At 33.9% G+C, this 18608-nt stretch overlaps 1 protein-coding gene across 2 annotated transcripts in view; it reads left to right on the top strand.

The window, feature by feature from the left end:
• LOC102805938 (lysosomal alpha-mannosidase-like) overlaps positions 1 to 18608 on the top strand; it is a 159522-nt gene that overhangs the window by 76800 nt on the left and 64114 nt on the right. For both annotated transcript variants that reach the window (XM_085493896.1, XM_085493895.1), the window contains exons 6-8: positions 243 to 314; positions 501 to 617; positions 2839 to 3039. In XM_085493896.1, coding sequence (XP_085350022.1) covers positions 243 to 314; positions 501 to 617; positions 2839 to 3039 — 390 coding nt within the window. The remainder of the gene's footprint in view (positions 1 to 242; positions 315 to 500; positions 618 to 2838; positions 3040 to 18608) is intronic.

Genomic DNA, 18608 nt, shown 5'->3' with positions numbered 1-18608 from the left:
CCCTGTCGTATGCAGTCCTTAAACAGGGACAAACTTCCTTCACTCAGTCCATCCATATATGCATTCGTTTGTCTAAAATCATTTCTCAATCATGTCTTCAAACATGGTATGAACATCACACAATGGGTTACTGGTGCATGTCAGTTTGTTTTGTAATGGTAATATTGCTGGATAACAATAAGTTATGTTAAAAAAAATGTGGTAATAATGCTGGATAATAATCATAATTTGTCTTCCCTCAGGATGATCCTAATTTGTTTGATTACAATGTGGATCAGAAAGTCAACGATTTCCTTAAGTTTGTTCGTGGACAGGTAAACAACATCTTAATAATTTCTGTTGTAGTATATTTATATGTAAAATAATTAACACATGTACAGACTACATGCATTGTTAAGTAATAAATTATCTTACATTTACTTAAAGTTCTAATAGATATATATATATTATAGGGTTTTGATTTATTTAGAGTTTACAACACTTCTCCACGTTCTTTACAGGCCAAGTCATTCAGGACTAATCATACCATATTAACAATGGGATCTGACTTCCAGTATGAAAATGCTAACTTGTGGTACAAAAATCTGGACAAATTAATTAAATATGTAAACGCTAAGGTAAGAATTGATAAACAACTCAGGTAATTATGTAAAGCAATATTATTTTAACTGTCGATTTATCTTTTCTTTTCTTATTTTTGAAAGCAGATAAAAATAGATTTTCATGCAGCCATTTACATTTGCTATTGTATTTTTACTAAACATATTGACTATAAACCATTGCACATTGTTTTTATGAAATGTTATTAAAATTATCTTCAAAAATTTTTGTTGATAACCAAATTAGTGTAATGAACCATCAGCTAATAAAAAAAATTAAGACGAATAAGAAATAAAATTGCTTAGAATATTCATTGCCATCAAGACTTAACTAAAATTGCAATTCATATGTCTAATCAATGAAATCCAACTCCAACATTGTATTGAACTGTGCAGAGCTTCTGTGTGATATGTAGTTTTGATAAAACAAGCAAGTGTACATAAAAGAAGAAGTATATGTTAATAGTTTTAACAACAAATAGTTGGGTGATCTAGATTTCTTTTGGTATTTCTCTGCATGATATTTATAAGGGTTGAGCTAGATTGTTTCCACCACAGTTCCTCCACACCCGTTTAAGAAACACTCTGAGTTCTATTGTCACAATGCGTGTTTCGCGTTCGTAAAATTAACTTACCGGTAATCCCCACACTGTCTACATTAACATAAATTAGCATATAGTATGACATCATTAGCATATAGTATGACATCATTTTCACCCAGAATACCTCGCAATTCATTTCTGCGCAGGCGTACACAACTTTATTTTCACGTTTCACTTCTGTGAAAGTTTCAACTTTCTGACTTCTGGGCATTTTATTTTACCGAAATGCGGGGAAAACACGAAGATTTCGTCGACAGTGATATTGATTGGGATGACATAATGGAAGAAGGACCCCAGTACTTAGATGCAGGATATATGCATCGTCACCACCGTCGTCGTGTATGGCTTCAAGTTGGCACCTTACCACAAACAAGACTGAATTTTAACTGGAAAAAAATGAATGAAACAATAAGAGAACAGCAATGGAAATAATATTTGCCATATTTTTAGGATATCTAACCTCCAAATTGTACTAACTATATGATAGTTTAAGCCGAAATGTGCATATACGAAGGTCTATGCAATCGGATACTCTCAGCATAACAGCGACAATAGTAGGTTTCTCCATCTTGAAAACAAAAATTCTGCCGAGCACATGTACCAAGTAACGTGACATCCTGTTATTTAATACGATTAGAATGGGTCATATGACAACATAAAGATTTGGTTATCTAAAAGCTACAATTAATTCCATCTTTTAAGTTTTGGTAGTTCCTATTTTTCACAGAATAATATTTTCTGTTATCGACACCAAACAGCCATCCTTGATTCACACACAACACTAACAGCAAAATGACTGAAATGAACATCTTACCGGCACTTATGCACAAAGTAAAAAATATTGTCCGAAAATTAAAGTATCAAATCACAAATTGATGATAACGACTGTGATTGTTTTGGGGGTGGTAACGTGATTCACCAGTGTTGAAACTTTCGTTGTATTATTGACATAATGCATACAGTAATAATGAATGAACATGGCAGCTACAGTTTGAAATCAAAATCGCTTTGTTTCCGTTATTTATAATGAATATGGATTTTAAACTACTGTGCCTTTTCTTGAAACCGATATGATCACATAAAGATTTGTAACTTTAAAATAAAATTTACCGTCTTTGCTCAAAAACACGCAATATTTGTAGACATACACTGAACGGATGTGCCTCGAACGAGCTCCAAGTTGATGCTATGATGTCACCGCTCTCTCCCCACAAGCGAAACATGCACTGTACACGGGACTCGGGCGATTCACACCTTAGAGCAATAGCGTTTCCTAACTGGGTGTGGAGGAACTGTGTTTCTACATACTGTAAAATACTTTATTTTCGCTATTTTTCTTGAAGGAATGATTCAGTGAAAATAAAATCTAGCGAATATACCTTTTTTCCTATATTTTACATTCAACTCACCAAAAATGAGTGAAAATAAATTCCATACCAAACACTCAAACAGTCTATTCAGCTAAAATTAATTCCAGCTAAAATAATTAAAAGTATTTTACAGTTATACATTACATTTTAGCAGTATAATTGTTGTGTGTTCCATATACTACTATATAGTACTGTATAAACAGCAACAAATCCATGAAACTCATTGTATGTTCTGTATTTCACTCAAATTCTGATAATTGCTTTCAGGAGAATGAAACCAAAGTGCATGTGTTGTATTCTACACCATCATGCTATACCTACAATGTAAATAAAGCTGGTATTAAGTGGTCTACTAAAAGTGATGACTTCTTTCCCTATGCTAACAGTCCCCATAGTTTTTGGAGTGGTTATTTCACAAGCAGACCTGCATTGAAAAGATATGTCAGACAATCCAATAACTGGTTGCAGGTAAGTCAATGTCATATAAACTGTATTTGTTCTAATAGTAGTGTTGTATACCGTATTTGTTCTAATAGTAGTGTCATATAGCGTATTTGTTCTAATAGTAGTGTCATATACTGTATTTGTTCTAATAGTAGTGTCATATACCGTATTTGTTCTAATAGTAGTGTCATATACCGTATTTGTTCTAATAGTAGTGTCATATACCGTATTTGTTCTAATAATAGTGTCATACTACGTATTTGTTCTAATAAGTGTCATACTACGTATTTGTTCTAATACAGTACTCATTCCGCCCAAACCTCCCGCTTTTATCGCTTTTTTTCCGACTGCTTATCGCTTAATTTCCGACCGCTCGCTGCTTTCCGACCGGAAACCGACCGCTTTTTTTCCGCTCGCTCGCGTTTGCTTTTGTTCGCTCGCTCGCTCCTGCTATGGCTGGCTTCAGAAACACCGTCCGCTTGCCAACCGAACGCTGGAATAACAATGACGATTCAAAACACAACGCCTATTGCTTCTCTGTTTTGGAACAAAGACGCCTTCAAATCACTTGACACATTGTAACGTTTGCTAAGCAAGTCGAACTGTGACCTGTATTTACCTATTTACGTCCTTGTGTGTGTAGTTCAAGCAGCTATATAACTGGTCAATCGCGATATGTATTGAGTACTAGTATTTGTGTGTTGTGTGTTGTGTTTGTGTTTCTGTGTGTGATTTTGACTAAATTTATTCTGAACGGCACTCAAAATAATTTGACACTTTGTTATTTGCGAACGCAACTCACACTATGACCCTTACTCAATTTGCACAAGTAATACGAATGCTGTAGTTCAGAAAATCTTTTGGTTAACTTTTGCTCGTGTCTGGGTGCGCAAAACAAAACTGCACATATAATTATCGCATAGCTGAATTTCTACAAATCAATTAGACTTAAACTACTAGTATAATGACTGTGACGATTAATCGCTTGTCTGAGTACATGCGGCGACGAATTATTAGATTGGCAGCAGCCGGACGAAAAATGAAAGAGGTCTCGGAACAGTTAATTTGTTGAGGAAAACAAAACAAACGCAGCCAGTGATACATTTTGAAAACAAAAATACAAAATAAACACAATCAGAGGCGCCGACCACGCGTGTTGGAAATAAATAAAACGTGTTGTGACAGTCTCACCAAACTCTTTCACTCGCGCAATATAATTATGTTATTTCCCAAAGCACTTATATTTAATACATTGACAAAAAACACCGCAAGAAAAATGTAAATCAGGCTTGTAATTACTAGTAACTCTACTCGAACGCAATGTTGATCACTGTAAAAGTGGATAAATTCGAACCGTCATCAAATTCAAAATTCAAGCGATCTCGTTGAATGTCAAAAATAAACTCGATGTTTAGAAAGACAAAAACAACACCATATTAGAGTGCAAAAAAAGTTAGCAGAAAAGAACGAGAAGTGCATGTGGGAAAGCGATGAGTGAACTCGAGGAAAATTATGCTGATGTGAGAACAAGCCATATACCCGCGGAGTACTCGCTAAAACATCGAGAAAATGTGCCATTTCAAAGGGCACCCTTACAAATAATGTCTGCGATTGTGTGAACATGATAACGTGCAAACAAGGAACAGAGCTCGTGGTCCACAAGGAAACTTAGTGATGACGCAGTTAGATGTATACGGCTGTTGAAAACAGAGACTCCTTCGATCTCATATAAGCAGGTTCACGTGGATGTATCATTTTCAACTATTACCAACAACGCTATGACAATAAAGACATTGTGAAATTCTTTTGTTTTTATGTAGAAAAATACAGTAATTTTACCAAGTAAAATCATATTTATTAAAATTGTTGTTCATACATGAGTTGTCGAACACACTACATAGTTTGTAATTTCATCCAGCTCCTTTCAGTCACGATTCAAGACAAATAAAAGGCACAAATATAGATAATATAGCAAATTATTTTTTTCTGTAATATTCGTGTGTAATCAGTAATTACGAAAAACAATTATGGGTACATATGGAATAGATTTCATTTTGAATTATTCTTAATATCAATTTCTAAATTATTTTGTCAAAATCAGGGTTTTTTTTCCAGGTTTTTTCCCCCAAAACGAAAGAATTTCATAATGTCGGGAATGAGAAGTTTTTTTATTATTATTATTTATTGGGAACGGAAAGTCTTTATCGTAGTGCTTCGCCTCGGTTGACAATGAGCTCTTCGGGTCGCTAAAACTGTATGTCCACCTCTGTTGGGGTGAACATTTGTATATTATACTAAATAAATCTTAGAACAGAAATGGTGGCACTCAATCATGACAATCTTCCAGGTCATCGTTAGAAAGATTTTCGAAGGCAAATTTAATTTTGAAGGATTGCAGGAAATTGACCCTTACCGATTCATATTTATGAATTAATCGGGATTCAGGTACCATAGTGTTTGTAACAGGAAAAAAAAACGCTTTCGCGTGGGATTTTTCATGCAAACATTGTGAATGGTTTCCCGACACTGATTCCTTTTTAACTTTGAATTTTTCTAAGATGCGGCAAACCCTGCTCATGAGCGGAGACGTCGTCAAGATGCAGGTGCGATTCCTCTTAGCAACGCATTCTATTTATTTCCAAAGCGTGTGGTCGGCGCCTTTGATTGCGTTTATTTTGTTCTTTTATTCACGTAATCTATCACTGGCAGCGTTTGTTTTGTCGCGTCTCACAACTTAATGTCCAAGCTGACTTTGTTTTGGTTGTAAGTGAACTACGTACAGCTCATGAAAGTATTTCGCCCAGAGTTCGCAAAAAACGGAATACCCTGCAAACTTTGAATCCTTTATTTTATAAAAAATAAAAACCATAATTGTAATTCAACAAGTTTATGTAGCGTGTTAGTCCGCTTGCCAGCCGCCTAGTTAAAAAACGCGATCTCCATTGATGTCGGCTTTGACAACTTCGGACAAGTAAGATGGGCGCTGGCCGACATTACATTTGCAAGTATTGTATTTGTTTGACAAATTGTACACTACAGTCATTCTATAACAATCGATCAGTCGTTTTTTTCACAGTCTTACTATTGCTGCAGATATTCTTCAATTGTTATAGGTGCCACGGATTTTAACATAACTACAACTTGACCCGTGTTAAACCCAAACCATGCGTGCATGACAACCGTCATTCTACACACGGTTACTCAACAAATACCGTACTCTACAGTAGACGTTTTTTGCTCTCCACCAATAATAGAATGGTTTTATTTCATATTAGTTGTGTCTGTGTCAGTGCCGTATTTGATTTCACATGTTTGGTTCGATCTTGTTTATGGTGGACATTATTACTACGCGTATGTATTATTACCAATTTTATATGGCTGTGTGATCCACCCTATTTTTCAACGGTCGTTCTATAAATTTCTGATTGTATTTATTCTTATTTTAACATCATAAAAACAAAAATGATACACTTATACATGAAACAGTCGGTAATGAACTGTAAATGCGGGCGGTTGCGTTGTCAGGCGAGCGAGCGTTTCCGCGAGCGGATACTTCCGAATTTGCGCGGTCGAAAAAAAAGCGGAAATTGCGCGGTCGAATTGAACAAAGCGAGCGGAAAAAAAGCGATCGAAATCCGGAAGCGGGCGGGAGGTTGGGCGAAATGAGTACTGTAGTAGTGTCCTATACCGTATTTGTTCTAATAATAGTGTCATACAGCGTATTTGTTCTAATAGTAGTGTCATATACCGTATTTGTTCTAATAGTAGTGTCATATACTGTATTTGTTCTAATAGTAGTGTCATATACCGTATTTGTTCTAATAGTAGTGTCATATAGCGTATTTGTTCTAATAGTAGTGTCATATACTGTATTTGTTCTAATAGTAGTGTCATATTTGATTGGTTTTTGGTAAAAATATGTGCATATTAATTACCTAATTTGCATAATGATTATTCAATTTTCGTTTTTTTCCACTGATATCTCAAGTACTAATCATCACATTTCAATGAAACTTGGTACATAGATGTCATATGACACTGCACAGACCTGATAGTTTTTATGGTAATATCAGTACATATAATTACCTAATTTGCATAATTAATTAATTTTCAGCTTTTGATATAAGTAGTGAGCATTACATTTCAATGAAACTTGGTACTTACATACTCAAGGACTATGCAGAGATTGATTGTTTCGAATAAATATTTGTGCATATTAATCACCTAATTTGCATAATTAGTTAATTTTCAGCTTTTCCACGGGTATCTCAAGTACTAATCATCGCATTTCAATGAAACTTGGTACATAGATCCTTTAGGACTATGCAGAGACCTGATTAGTTTCAGGGTAAATAATTGTGCATATTAATTACCTAATTTGCATAATTAATTTTCAGCTTTTCTACTGATATCTAAAGTACTAATCATCACATTTCAATGAATCTAGAATCATGCAGAGACCCAATTAGTTTTTGGTAAATATTTGTGCATATTAATCACCTAATTTGCATAATTAACTAATTTCCAACTTTCACACTGATATCTCAGGTACCAATCATCACATATCAATGAATGTTTATATATGGATGCTGTAGGACAATAGACAGACCTGGATAATTGTGGGTTAAAATCTGTACATATTAATTACCCAATTTGCATAATTAACCAATTTTAAGCTTTCACACTGATATCTAAAGTACTAATTTCCATTTTATTGAAACTTAGTACAAAGATGCTCTAGGACAATGTACAAACCTAATTAGTTTGGGGTAAAACTCTGTTCATATTATTTTCCTAATTAGCATAATAATTCATAATTTTTTGGTTCTAATCACATTTCAATTAAACTTGGTACAAAGAGTTTTTGTTACATTGCGCAGACCTCATTAGTTTTACAATCAAATCTGTTCATGTTAATTTTCTGATTTGCATAATTAGTTTTCAGCTAAGTAATTTCAAATTATATTTAATGTGTTTCCAATACTCTCAGCACATGGGAGTTCTTTCTAAGCTTTCTTTGATTTTTTGGTTCTAATCACATTTCAATAAAACTTGATATATAGATGGTCTGTTACTTTGCGCAGACCTCATTAGTTTTACACTCAAATCTGTTCATATTAATTTTCTGATTTGCATTATTAGTTTTCAGCTTTTCCATCCGCATCTCAAGTAATTTTGAATTATTTTTAATGTGTCTCCAATACTCTCAGCACATGAGAGTTCTTTCTAAGCTTTCTTTGATTGTTATTTCCACTAATAAGTAAAATTTTCTAAATTAAATCTATGTGAACATTAAATAACAATAGAACTCATTTTTTCACTGGCAAATTCATGGCTCAAAATAGTGAAATTACATACCTAAGAAAATAAATGTACAATATTTGTATAATCACTAGTACAATAAATGTTATTTTTGGTTTATATGAATTTCTAATTAGTGATCAAATATTTGCTATGCCCTCCTGAAGCTTGATGAAATCAAAAAACTTGACTTTTGTGTTTCAAAATTGGAGCCATTTTGTTCACCAGTGTGATTAAATATTTTCAATGTGATTAAAACAAATATGTAGTTCACATATTTGAGACCTGTACAAAAACTGGCCGGCATCATAAAACTATCTACATGTATACAGCTTGATGGCACCCACAATTCAACACTTCGCATATACATATTTTAATATCCACCTTATTTAAATATTCTTATGAAATAACGTGAAATGGTCGTTGCATATTTTGTAAGACCATGGAGTTTATAGGTGTATATAGGTGATGCAGGTGAAGACCACAAATACAGAAAAGACTACGACTATTCTCTCTTTGGCTAGATAAAATACTATGACTATTCTCTCTTTGGCTAGATAAAATACTATGACTATTCTCTCTTTGGCTAGATAAAATACTATGACTATTCTCTCCTTGGCTAGATAAAAGACTACGACTATTCTCTCTTTGGCTAGATAAAATACTATGACTATTCTCTCTTTGGCTAGATAAAATACTATGACTATTCTCTTCTTGGTTAGATAAAAGACTACGACTATTCTCTCTTTGGCTAGATAAAATACTACAACTATTCTCTCTTTGGCTAGATAAAAGACTACGACTATTCTCTCCTTGGCTAGATAAAATACTATGACTATTCTCCCCTTGGCTAGATAAAATACTATGACTATTCTCTCCTTGGCTAGATAAAAGACTACGACTATTCTCTCTTTGGCTAGATAAAATACTACGACTATTCTCTCTTTGGCTAGATAAAATACTACGACTATTCTCTCTTTGGCTAGATAAAATACTACAACTATTCTCTCTTTGGCTAGATAAAATACTATGACTATTCTCCCCTTGGCTAGATAAAATACTATGACTATTCTCTCCTTGGCTAGATAAAAGACTACGACTATTCTCTCTTTGGCTAGATAAAATACTACGACTATTCTCTCTTTGGCTAGATAAAATACTACGACTATTCTCTCTTTGGCTAGATAAAATACTACGACTATTCTCTCTTTGGCTAGATAAAATACTACGACTATTCTCTCCTTGGCTAGATAAAATACTATGACTATTCTCTCCTTGGCTAGATAAAAGACTACGACTATTCTCTCCTTGGCTAGATAAAAGACTACGACTATTCTCTCTTTGGCTAGATAAAATACTACGACTATTCTCTCTTTGGCTAGATAAAATACTACGACTATTCTCTCTTTGGCTAGATAAAATACTACGACTATTCTCTCTTTGGCTAGATAAAATACTACGACTATTCTCTCTTTGGCTAGATAAAAGACTACGACTATTCTCTCTTTGGCTAGATAAAAGACTATGACTATTCTCTCTTTGGCTAGATAAAATACTATGACTATTCTCTCTTTGGCTAGATAAAATACTACGACTATTCTCTCTTTGGCTAGATAAAAGACTATGACTATTCTCTCTTTGGCTAGATAAAAGACTATGACTATTCTCTCTTTGGCTAGATAAAATACTATGACTATTCTCTCTTTGGCTAGATAAAATACTACGACTATTCTCTCCTTGGCTAGATAAAATACTATGACTATTCTCTCTTTGGCTAGATAAAAGACTATGACTATTCTCTCTTTGGCTAGATAAAATACTATGACTATTCTCTCTTTGGCTAGATAAAATACTACGACTATTCTCTCTTTGGCTAGATAAAATACTATGACTATTCTCTCTTTGGCTAGATAAAATACTACGACTATTCTCTCTTTGGCTAGATAAAATACTACGACTATTCTCTCTTTGGCTAGATAAAATACTATGACTATTCTCTCTTTGGCTAGATAAAATACTTCGACTATTCTCTCTTTGGCTAGATAAAATACTACGACTATTCTCTCCTTGGCTAGATAAAATACTATGACTATTCTCTCTTTGGCTAGATAAAATACTACGACTATTCTCTCCTTGGCTAGATAAAATACTATGACTATTCTCTCTTTGGTTAGATAAAATACTACGACTATTCTCTCCTTGGCTAGATAAAATACTATGACTATTCTCTCTTTGGTTAGATAAAATACTACAACTATTCTCTCCTTGGCTAGATAAAATACTATGACTATTCTCTCTTTGGTTAGATAAAATACTACGACTATTCTCTCCTTGGCTAGATAAAATACTATGACTATTCTCTCTTTGGTTAGATAAAATACTACGACTATTCTCTCCTTGGCTAGATAAAATACTACAACTATTCTCTCTTTGGCTAGATAAAATACTATGACTATTCTCTCTTTGGCTAGATAAAATACTATGACTATTCTCTCCTTGGCTAGATAAAAGACTACGACTATTCCCTCTTTGGCTAGATAAAATACTACGACTATTCTCTCCTTGGCTAGATAAAATACTACAACTATTCTCTCTTTGGCTAGATAAAATACTATGACTATTCTCTCTTTGGCTAGATAAAATACTATGACTATTCTCTCTTTGGCTAGATAAAATACTACGACTATTCTCTCTTTGGCTAGATAAAATACTATGACTATTCTCTCTTTGGCTAGATAAAATACTACGACTATTCTCTCCTTGGCTAGATAAAATACTACGACTATTCTCTCCCTTGGCTAGATAAAATACTACGACTATTCTCTCCCTTGGCTAGATAAAATACTACGACTATTCTCTCCTTGGCTAGATAAAAGACTATGACTATTCTCTCTTTGGCTAGATAAAATACTACGACTATTCTCTCCCTTGGCTAGATAAAATACTACAACTATTCTCTCTTTGGCTAGATAAAATACTACGACTATTCTCTCCTTGGCTAGATAAAAGACTATGACTATTCTCTCTTTGGCTAGATAAAATACTACGACTATTCTCTCCCTTGGCTAGATAAAATACTACGACTATTCTCTCCCTTGGCTAGATAAAATACTACAACTATTCTCTCTTTGGCTAGATAAAATACTACAACTATCCTCTCTTTGGCTAGATAAAATACTATGACTATTCTCTCTTTGGCTAGATAAAATACTACGACTATTCTCTCCCTTGGCTAGATAAAATACTATGACTATTCTCTCCCTTGGCTAGATAAAATACTACGACTATTCTCTCTTTGGCTAGATAAAATACTACGACTATTCTCTCCTTGGCTAGATAAAATACTATGACTATTCTCTCTTTGGCTAGATAAAATACTACGACTATTCTCTCCTTGGCTAGATAAAATACTACGACTATTCTCCTCTTGGTTAGATAAAATACTACGACTATTCTCTCTTTGGTTAGATAAAATACTACGACTATTCTCTCCCTTGGCTAGATAAAATACTACAACTATTCTCTCTTTGGCTAGATAAAATACTACAACTATCCTCTCTTTGGCTAGATAAAATACTATGACTATTCTCTCTTTGGCTAGATAAAATACTACGACTATTCTCTCCCTTGGCTAGATAAAATACTATGACTATTCTCTCCCTTGGCTAGATAAAATACTACGACTATTCTCTCCCTTGGCTAGATAAAATACTATGACTATTCTCCCCTTGGCTAGATAAAATACTACGACTATTCTCTCTTTGGCTAGATAAAATACTACGACTATTCTCTCTTTGGCTAGATAAAATACTACGACTATTCTCTCCTTGGCTAGATAAAATACTACAACTATTCTCTCTTTGGCTAGATAAAATACTACGACTATTCTCTCTTTGGCTAGATAAAATACTTCGACTATTCTCTCTTTGGTTAGATAAAATACTACGACTATTCTCTCCTTGGCTAGATAAAATACTACAACTATTCTCTCTTTGGCTAGATAAAATACTACGACTATTCTCTCTTTGGCTAGATAAAATACTACGACTATTCTCTCTTTGGCTAGATAAAATACTATGACTATTCTCTCTTTGGCTAGATAAAAGACTACGACTATTCTCCTCTTGGTTAGATAAAATACTACGACTATTCTCTCCTTGGCTAGATAAAATACTACAACTATTCTCTCTTTGGCTAGATAAAATACTACGACTATTCTCTCTTTGGCTAGATAAAAGACTATGACTATTCTCTCTTTGGCTAGATAAAATACTATGACTATTCTCTCCCTTGGCTAGATAAAATACTACGACTATTCTCTCTTTGGCTAGATAAAATACTATGACTATTCTCTCCCTTGGCTAGATAAAATACTATGACTATTCTCTCTTTGGCTAGATAAAATACTACGACTATTCTCTCTTTGGCTAGATAAAATACTATGACTATTCTCTCTTTGGCTAGATAAAATACTATGACTATTCTCTCTTTGGCTAGATAAAATACTACAACTATCCTCTCTTTGGCTAGATAAAATACTACGACTATTCTCTCCCTTGGCTAGATAAAATACTACGACTATTCTCTCTTTGGTTAGATAAAATACTATGACTATTCTCTCTTTGGCTAGATAAAATACGACTATTCTCTCCTTGGCTAGATAAAATACTACGACTATTCTCTCCTTGGCTAGATAAAATACTATGACTATTCTCTCTTTGGCTAGATAAAATACTATGACTATTCTCTCTTTGGTTAGATAAAATACTATGACTATTCTCTCCTTGGCTAGATAAAATACTACGACTATTCTCTCCCTTGGCTAGATAAAATACTACAACTATCCTCTCTTTGGCTAGATAAAATACTACGACTATTCTCTCCTTGGCTAGATAAAATACTACGACTATTCTCTTCTTGGTTAGATAAAATACTACAACTATTCTCTCTTTGGCTAGATAAAATACTACAACTATCCTCTCTTTGGCTAGATAAAATACTATGACTATTCTCTCCCTTGGCTAGATAAAATACTACGACTATTCTCTTCTTGGTTAGATAAAATACTACAACTATTCTCTCTTTGGCTAGATAAAATACTACAACTATCCTCTCTTTGGCTAGATAAAATACTACGACTATTCTCTTCTTGGTTAGATAAAATACTACAACTATTCTCTCTTTGGCTAGATAAAATACTACAACTATCCTCTCTTTGGCTAGATAAAATACTATGACTATTCTCTCCCTTGGCTAGATAAAATACTACGACTATTCTCTCCCTTGGCTAGATAAAATACTTCGACTATTCTCTCTTTGGCTAGATAAAATACTATGACTATTCTCTCTTTGGCTAGATAAAATACTACAACTATCCTCTCTTTGGCTAGATAAAATACTATGACTATTCTCTCCCTTGGCTAGATAAAATACTACGACTATTCTCTCTTTGGCTAGATAAAATACTACGACTATTCTCTCTTTGGCTAGATAAAATACTACAACTATTCTCTCTTTGGCTAGATAAAATACTACAACTATCCTCTCTTTGGCTAGATAAAATACTATGACTATTCTCTCCCTTGGCTAGATAAAATACTACGACTATTCTCTCTTTGGCTAGATAAAATACTACGACTATTCTCTCTTTGGCTAGATAAAATACTATGACTATTCTCTCTTTGGCTAGATAAAATACTATGACTATTCTCTCTTTGGCTAGATAAAATACTATGACTATTCTCTCTTTGGCTAGATAAAAGACTACGACTATTCTCTCTTTGGCTAGATAAAATACTATGACTATTCTCTCTTTGGCTAGATAAAAGACTACGACTATTCTCTCTTTGGCTAGATAAAATACTACAACTATTCTCTCTTTGGCTAGATAAAATACTATGACTATTCTCTCTTTGGCTAGATAAAATACTACGACTATTCTCTCCTTGGCTAGATAAAATACTACGACTATTCTCTCTTTGGCTAGATAAAATACTACAACTATCCTCTCTTTGGCTAGATAAAATACTACGACTATTCTCTCCCTTGGCTAGATAAAATACTACGACTATTCTCTCCTTGGCTAGATAAAAGACTATGACTATTCTCTCTTTGGCTAGATAAAATACTACGACTATTCTCTCCCTTGGCTAGATAAAATACTACGACTATTCTCTCCCTTGGCTAGATAAAATACTATGACTATTCTCCCCTTGGCTAGATAAAATACTACGACTATTCTCTCCCTTGGCTAGATAAAATACTACGACTATTCTCTCCCTTGGCTAGATAAAATACTACAACTATTCTCTCTTTGGCTAGATAAAATACTACGACTATTCTCTCCTTGGCTAGATAAAAGACTATGACTATTCTCTCTTTGGCTAGATAAAATACTACGACTATTCTCTCCCTTGGCTAGATAAAATACTACGACTATTCTCTCCCTTGGCTAGATAAAATACTACAACTATTCTCTCTTTGGCTAGATAAAATACTACAACTATCCTCTCTTTGGCTAGATAAAATACTATGACTATTCTCTCCCTTGGCTAGATAAAATACTACGACTATTCTCTCCCTTGGCTAGATAAAATACTACAACTATTCTCTCTTTGGCTAGATAAAATACTACGACTATTCTCTCCTTGGCTAGATAAAATACTACGACTATTCTCTCTTTGGCTAGATAAAAGACTACGACTATTCTCTCTTTGGCTAGATAAAAGACTACGACTATTCTCTCTTTGGCTAGATAAAATACTACGACTATTCTCTCTTTGGCTAGATAAAATACTACGACTATTCTCTCCTTGGCTAGATAAAATACTACGACTATTCTCTCTTTGGCTAGATAAAATACTACGACTATTCTCTCCCTTGGCTAGATAAAATACTACGACTATTCTCTCTTTGGCTAGATAAAAGACTATGACTATTCTCTCTTTGGCTAGATAAAATACTACGACTATTCTCTCTTTGGCTAGATAAAAGACTACGACTATTCTTCCCTTGGCTAGATAAAATACTACGACTATTCTCTCTTTGGCTAGATAAAAGACTATGACTATTCTCTCCCTTGGCTAGATAAAATACTACGACTATTCTCTCCCTTGGCTAGATAAAATACTACAACTATTCTCTCTTTGGCTAGATAAAATACTACAACTATCCTCTCTTTGGCTAGATAAAATACTATGACTATTCTCTCCCTTGGCTAGATAAAATACTACGACTATTCTCTCCCTTGGCTAGATAAAATACTACGACTATTCTCTCTTTGGCTAGATAAAATACTATGACTATTCTCTCCCTTGGCTAGATAAAATACTATGACTATTCTCTCCTTGGCTAGATAAAATACTATGACTATTCTCTCTTTGGCTAGATAAAATACTTCGACTATTCTCTCCCTTGGCTAGATAAAATACTACGACTATTCTCTCTTTGGCTAGATAAAATACTATGACTATTCTCTCCCTTGGCTAGATAAAATACTTCGACTATTCTCTCTTTGGCTAGATAAAATACTATGACTATTCTCTCTTTGGCTAGATAAAATACTACAACTATCCTCTCTTTGGCTAGATAAAATACTACGACTATTCTCTCCCTTGGCTAGATAAAATACTACGACTATTCTCTCTTTGGCTAGATAAAATACTATGACTATTCTCTCCCTTGGCTAGATAAAATACTTCGACTATTCTCTCTTTGGCTAGATAAAATACTATGACTATTCTCTCTTTGGCTAGATAAAATACTACGACTATTCTCTCCTTGGCTAGATAAAATACTACGACTATTCTCTCTTTGGCTAGATAAAATACTACAACTATTCTCTCTTTGGCTAGATAAAATACTACGACTATTCTCTCTTTGGCTAGATAAAATACTACGACTATTCTCTCTTTGGCTAGATAAAATACTACGACTATTCTCTCTTTGGCTAGATAAAATACTATGACTATTCTCTCCTTGGCTAGATAAAATACTACGACTATTCTCTCCTTGGCTAGATAAAAGACTACGACTATTCTCTCCTTGGCTAGATAAAATACTACGACTATTCTCTCCTTGGCTAGATAAAATACTACGACTATTCTCTCCTTGGCTAGATAAAATACTACAACTATTCTCTCCTTGGCTAGATAAAATACTACGACTATTCTCTCCTTGGCTAGATAAAATACTACGACTATTCTCTCCTTGGCTAGATAAAATACTTCGACTATTCTCTCTTTGGCTAGATAAAATACTACGACTATTCTCTCCTTGGTTAGATAAAATACTTCGACTATTCTCTCTTTGGCTAGATAAAATACTACGACTATTCTCTCTTTGGCTAGATAAAATACTACGACTATTCTCTCTTTGGCTAGATAAAATACTACGACTATTCTCTCTTTGGCTAGATAAAAGACTATGACTATTCTCTCCTTGGCTAGATAAAATACTATGACTATTCTCTCTTTGGCTAGATAAAATACTACGACTATTCTCTCCTTGGCTAGATAAAATACTACGACTATTCTCTCCTTGGCTAGATAAAATACTATGACTATTCTCTCCTTGGCTAGATAAAATACTATGACTATTCTCTCTTTGGCTAGATAAAATACTACAACTATTCTCTCTTTGGCTAGATAAAATACTACGACTATTCTCTCTTTGGCTAGATAAAATACTACAACTATTCTCTCTTTGGCTAGATAAAATACTACGACTATTCTCTCTTTGGCTAGATAAAATACTACGACTATTCTCTCTTTGGCTAGATAAAATACTATGACTATTCTCTCTTTGGCTAGATAAAATACTTCGACTATTCTCTCTTTGGCTAGATAAAAGACTATGACTATTCTCTCCTTGGCTAGATAAAATACTACGACTATTCTCTCTTTGGCTAGATAAAATACTACGACTATTCTCTCTTTGGCTAGATAAAAGACTATGACTATTCTCTCCTTGGCTAGATAAAATACTACGACTATTCTCTCTTTGGCTAGATAAAATACTATGACTATTCTCTCTTTGGCTAGATAAAATACTACGACTATTCTCTCTTTGGCTAGATAAAATACTACGACTATTCTCTCTTTGGCTAGATAAAAGACTATGACTATTCTCTCCTTGGCTAGATAAAATACTACGACTATTCTCTCTTTGGCTAGATAAAATACTATGACTATTCTCTCTTTGGCTAGATAAAATACTATGACTATTCTCTCCTTGGCTAGATAAAATACTACGACTATTCTCTCCCTTGGCTAGATAAAATACTACGACTATTCTCTCCTTGGCTAGATAAAATACTACGACTATTCTCTCTTTGGCTAGATAAAATACTACGACTATTCTCTCTTTGGCTAGATAAAATACTACGACTATTCTCTCTTTGGCTAGATAAAATACTACGACTATTCTCTCTTTGGCTAGATAAAAGACTATGACTATTCTCTCTTTGGCTAGATAAAATACTATGACTATTCTCTCTTTGGCTAGATAAAATACTACGACTATTCTCTCTTTGGCTAGATAAAATACTATGACTATTTTCTCCCTTGGCTAGATAAAATACTACGACTATTCTCTCCTTGGCTAGATAAAATACTACGACTATTCTCTCCCTTGGCTAGATAAAATACTACGACTATTCTCTCCTTGGCTAGATAAAATACTACGACTATTCTCTCCTTGGCTAGATAAAATACTACGACTATTCTCTCTTTGGCTAGATAAAATACTACGACTATTCTCTCTTTGGCTAGATAAAATACTACGACTATTCTCTCCCTTGGCTAGATAAAATACTACGACTATTCTCTCCTTGGCTAGATAAAATACTACGACTATTCTCTCTTTGGCTAGATAAAATACTACGACTATTCTCTCTTTGGCTAGATAAAATACTACGACTATTCTCTCTTTGGCTAGATAAAAGACTATGACTATTCTCTCTTTGGCTAGATAAAATACTATGACTATTCTCTCTTTGGCTAGATAAAATACTACGACTATTCTCTCTTTGGCTAGATAAAATACTACGACTATTCTCTCTTTGGCTAGATAAAATACTACGACTATTCTCTCTTTGGCTAGATAAAAGACTATGACTATTCTCTCTTTGGCTAGATAAAAGACTATGACTATTCTCTCTTTGGCTAGATAAAATACTATGACTATTCTCTCTTTGGCTAGATAAAATACTACGACTATTCTCTCTTTGGCTAGATAAAATACTACGACTATTCTCTCTTTGGCTAGATAAAATACTACGACTATTCTCTCTT

Source organism: Saccoglossus kowalevskii, chromosome 19 (genome assembly GCF_978046115.1).
Source record: "Saccoglossus kowalevskii chromosome 19, keSacKowa6.1, whole genome shotgun sequence".
NCBI classification, from domain to species: Eukaryota; Metazoa; Hemichordata; class Enteropneusta; family Harrimaniidae; genus Saccoglossus; species Saccoglossus kowalevskii.
Note: the sequence above shows the minus strand (reverse complement) of the source record. Positions and strands in the feature narration are given on the sequence as shown.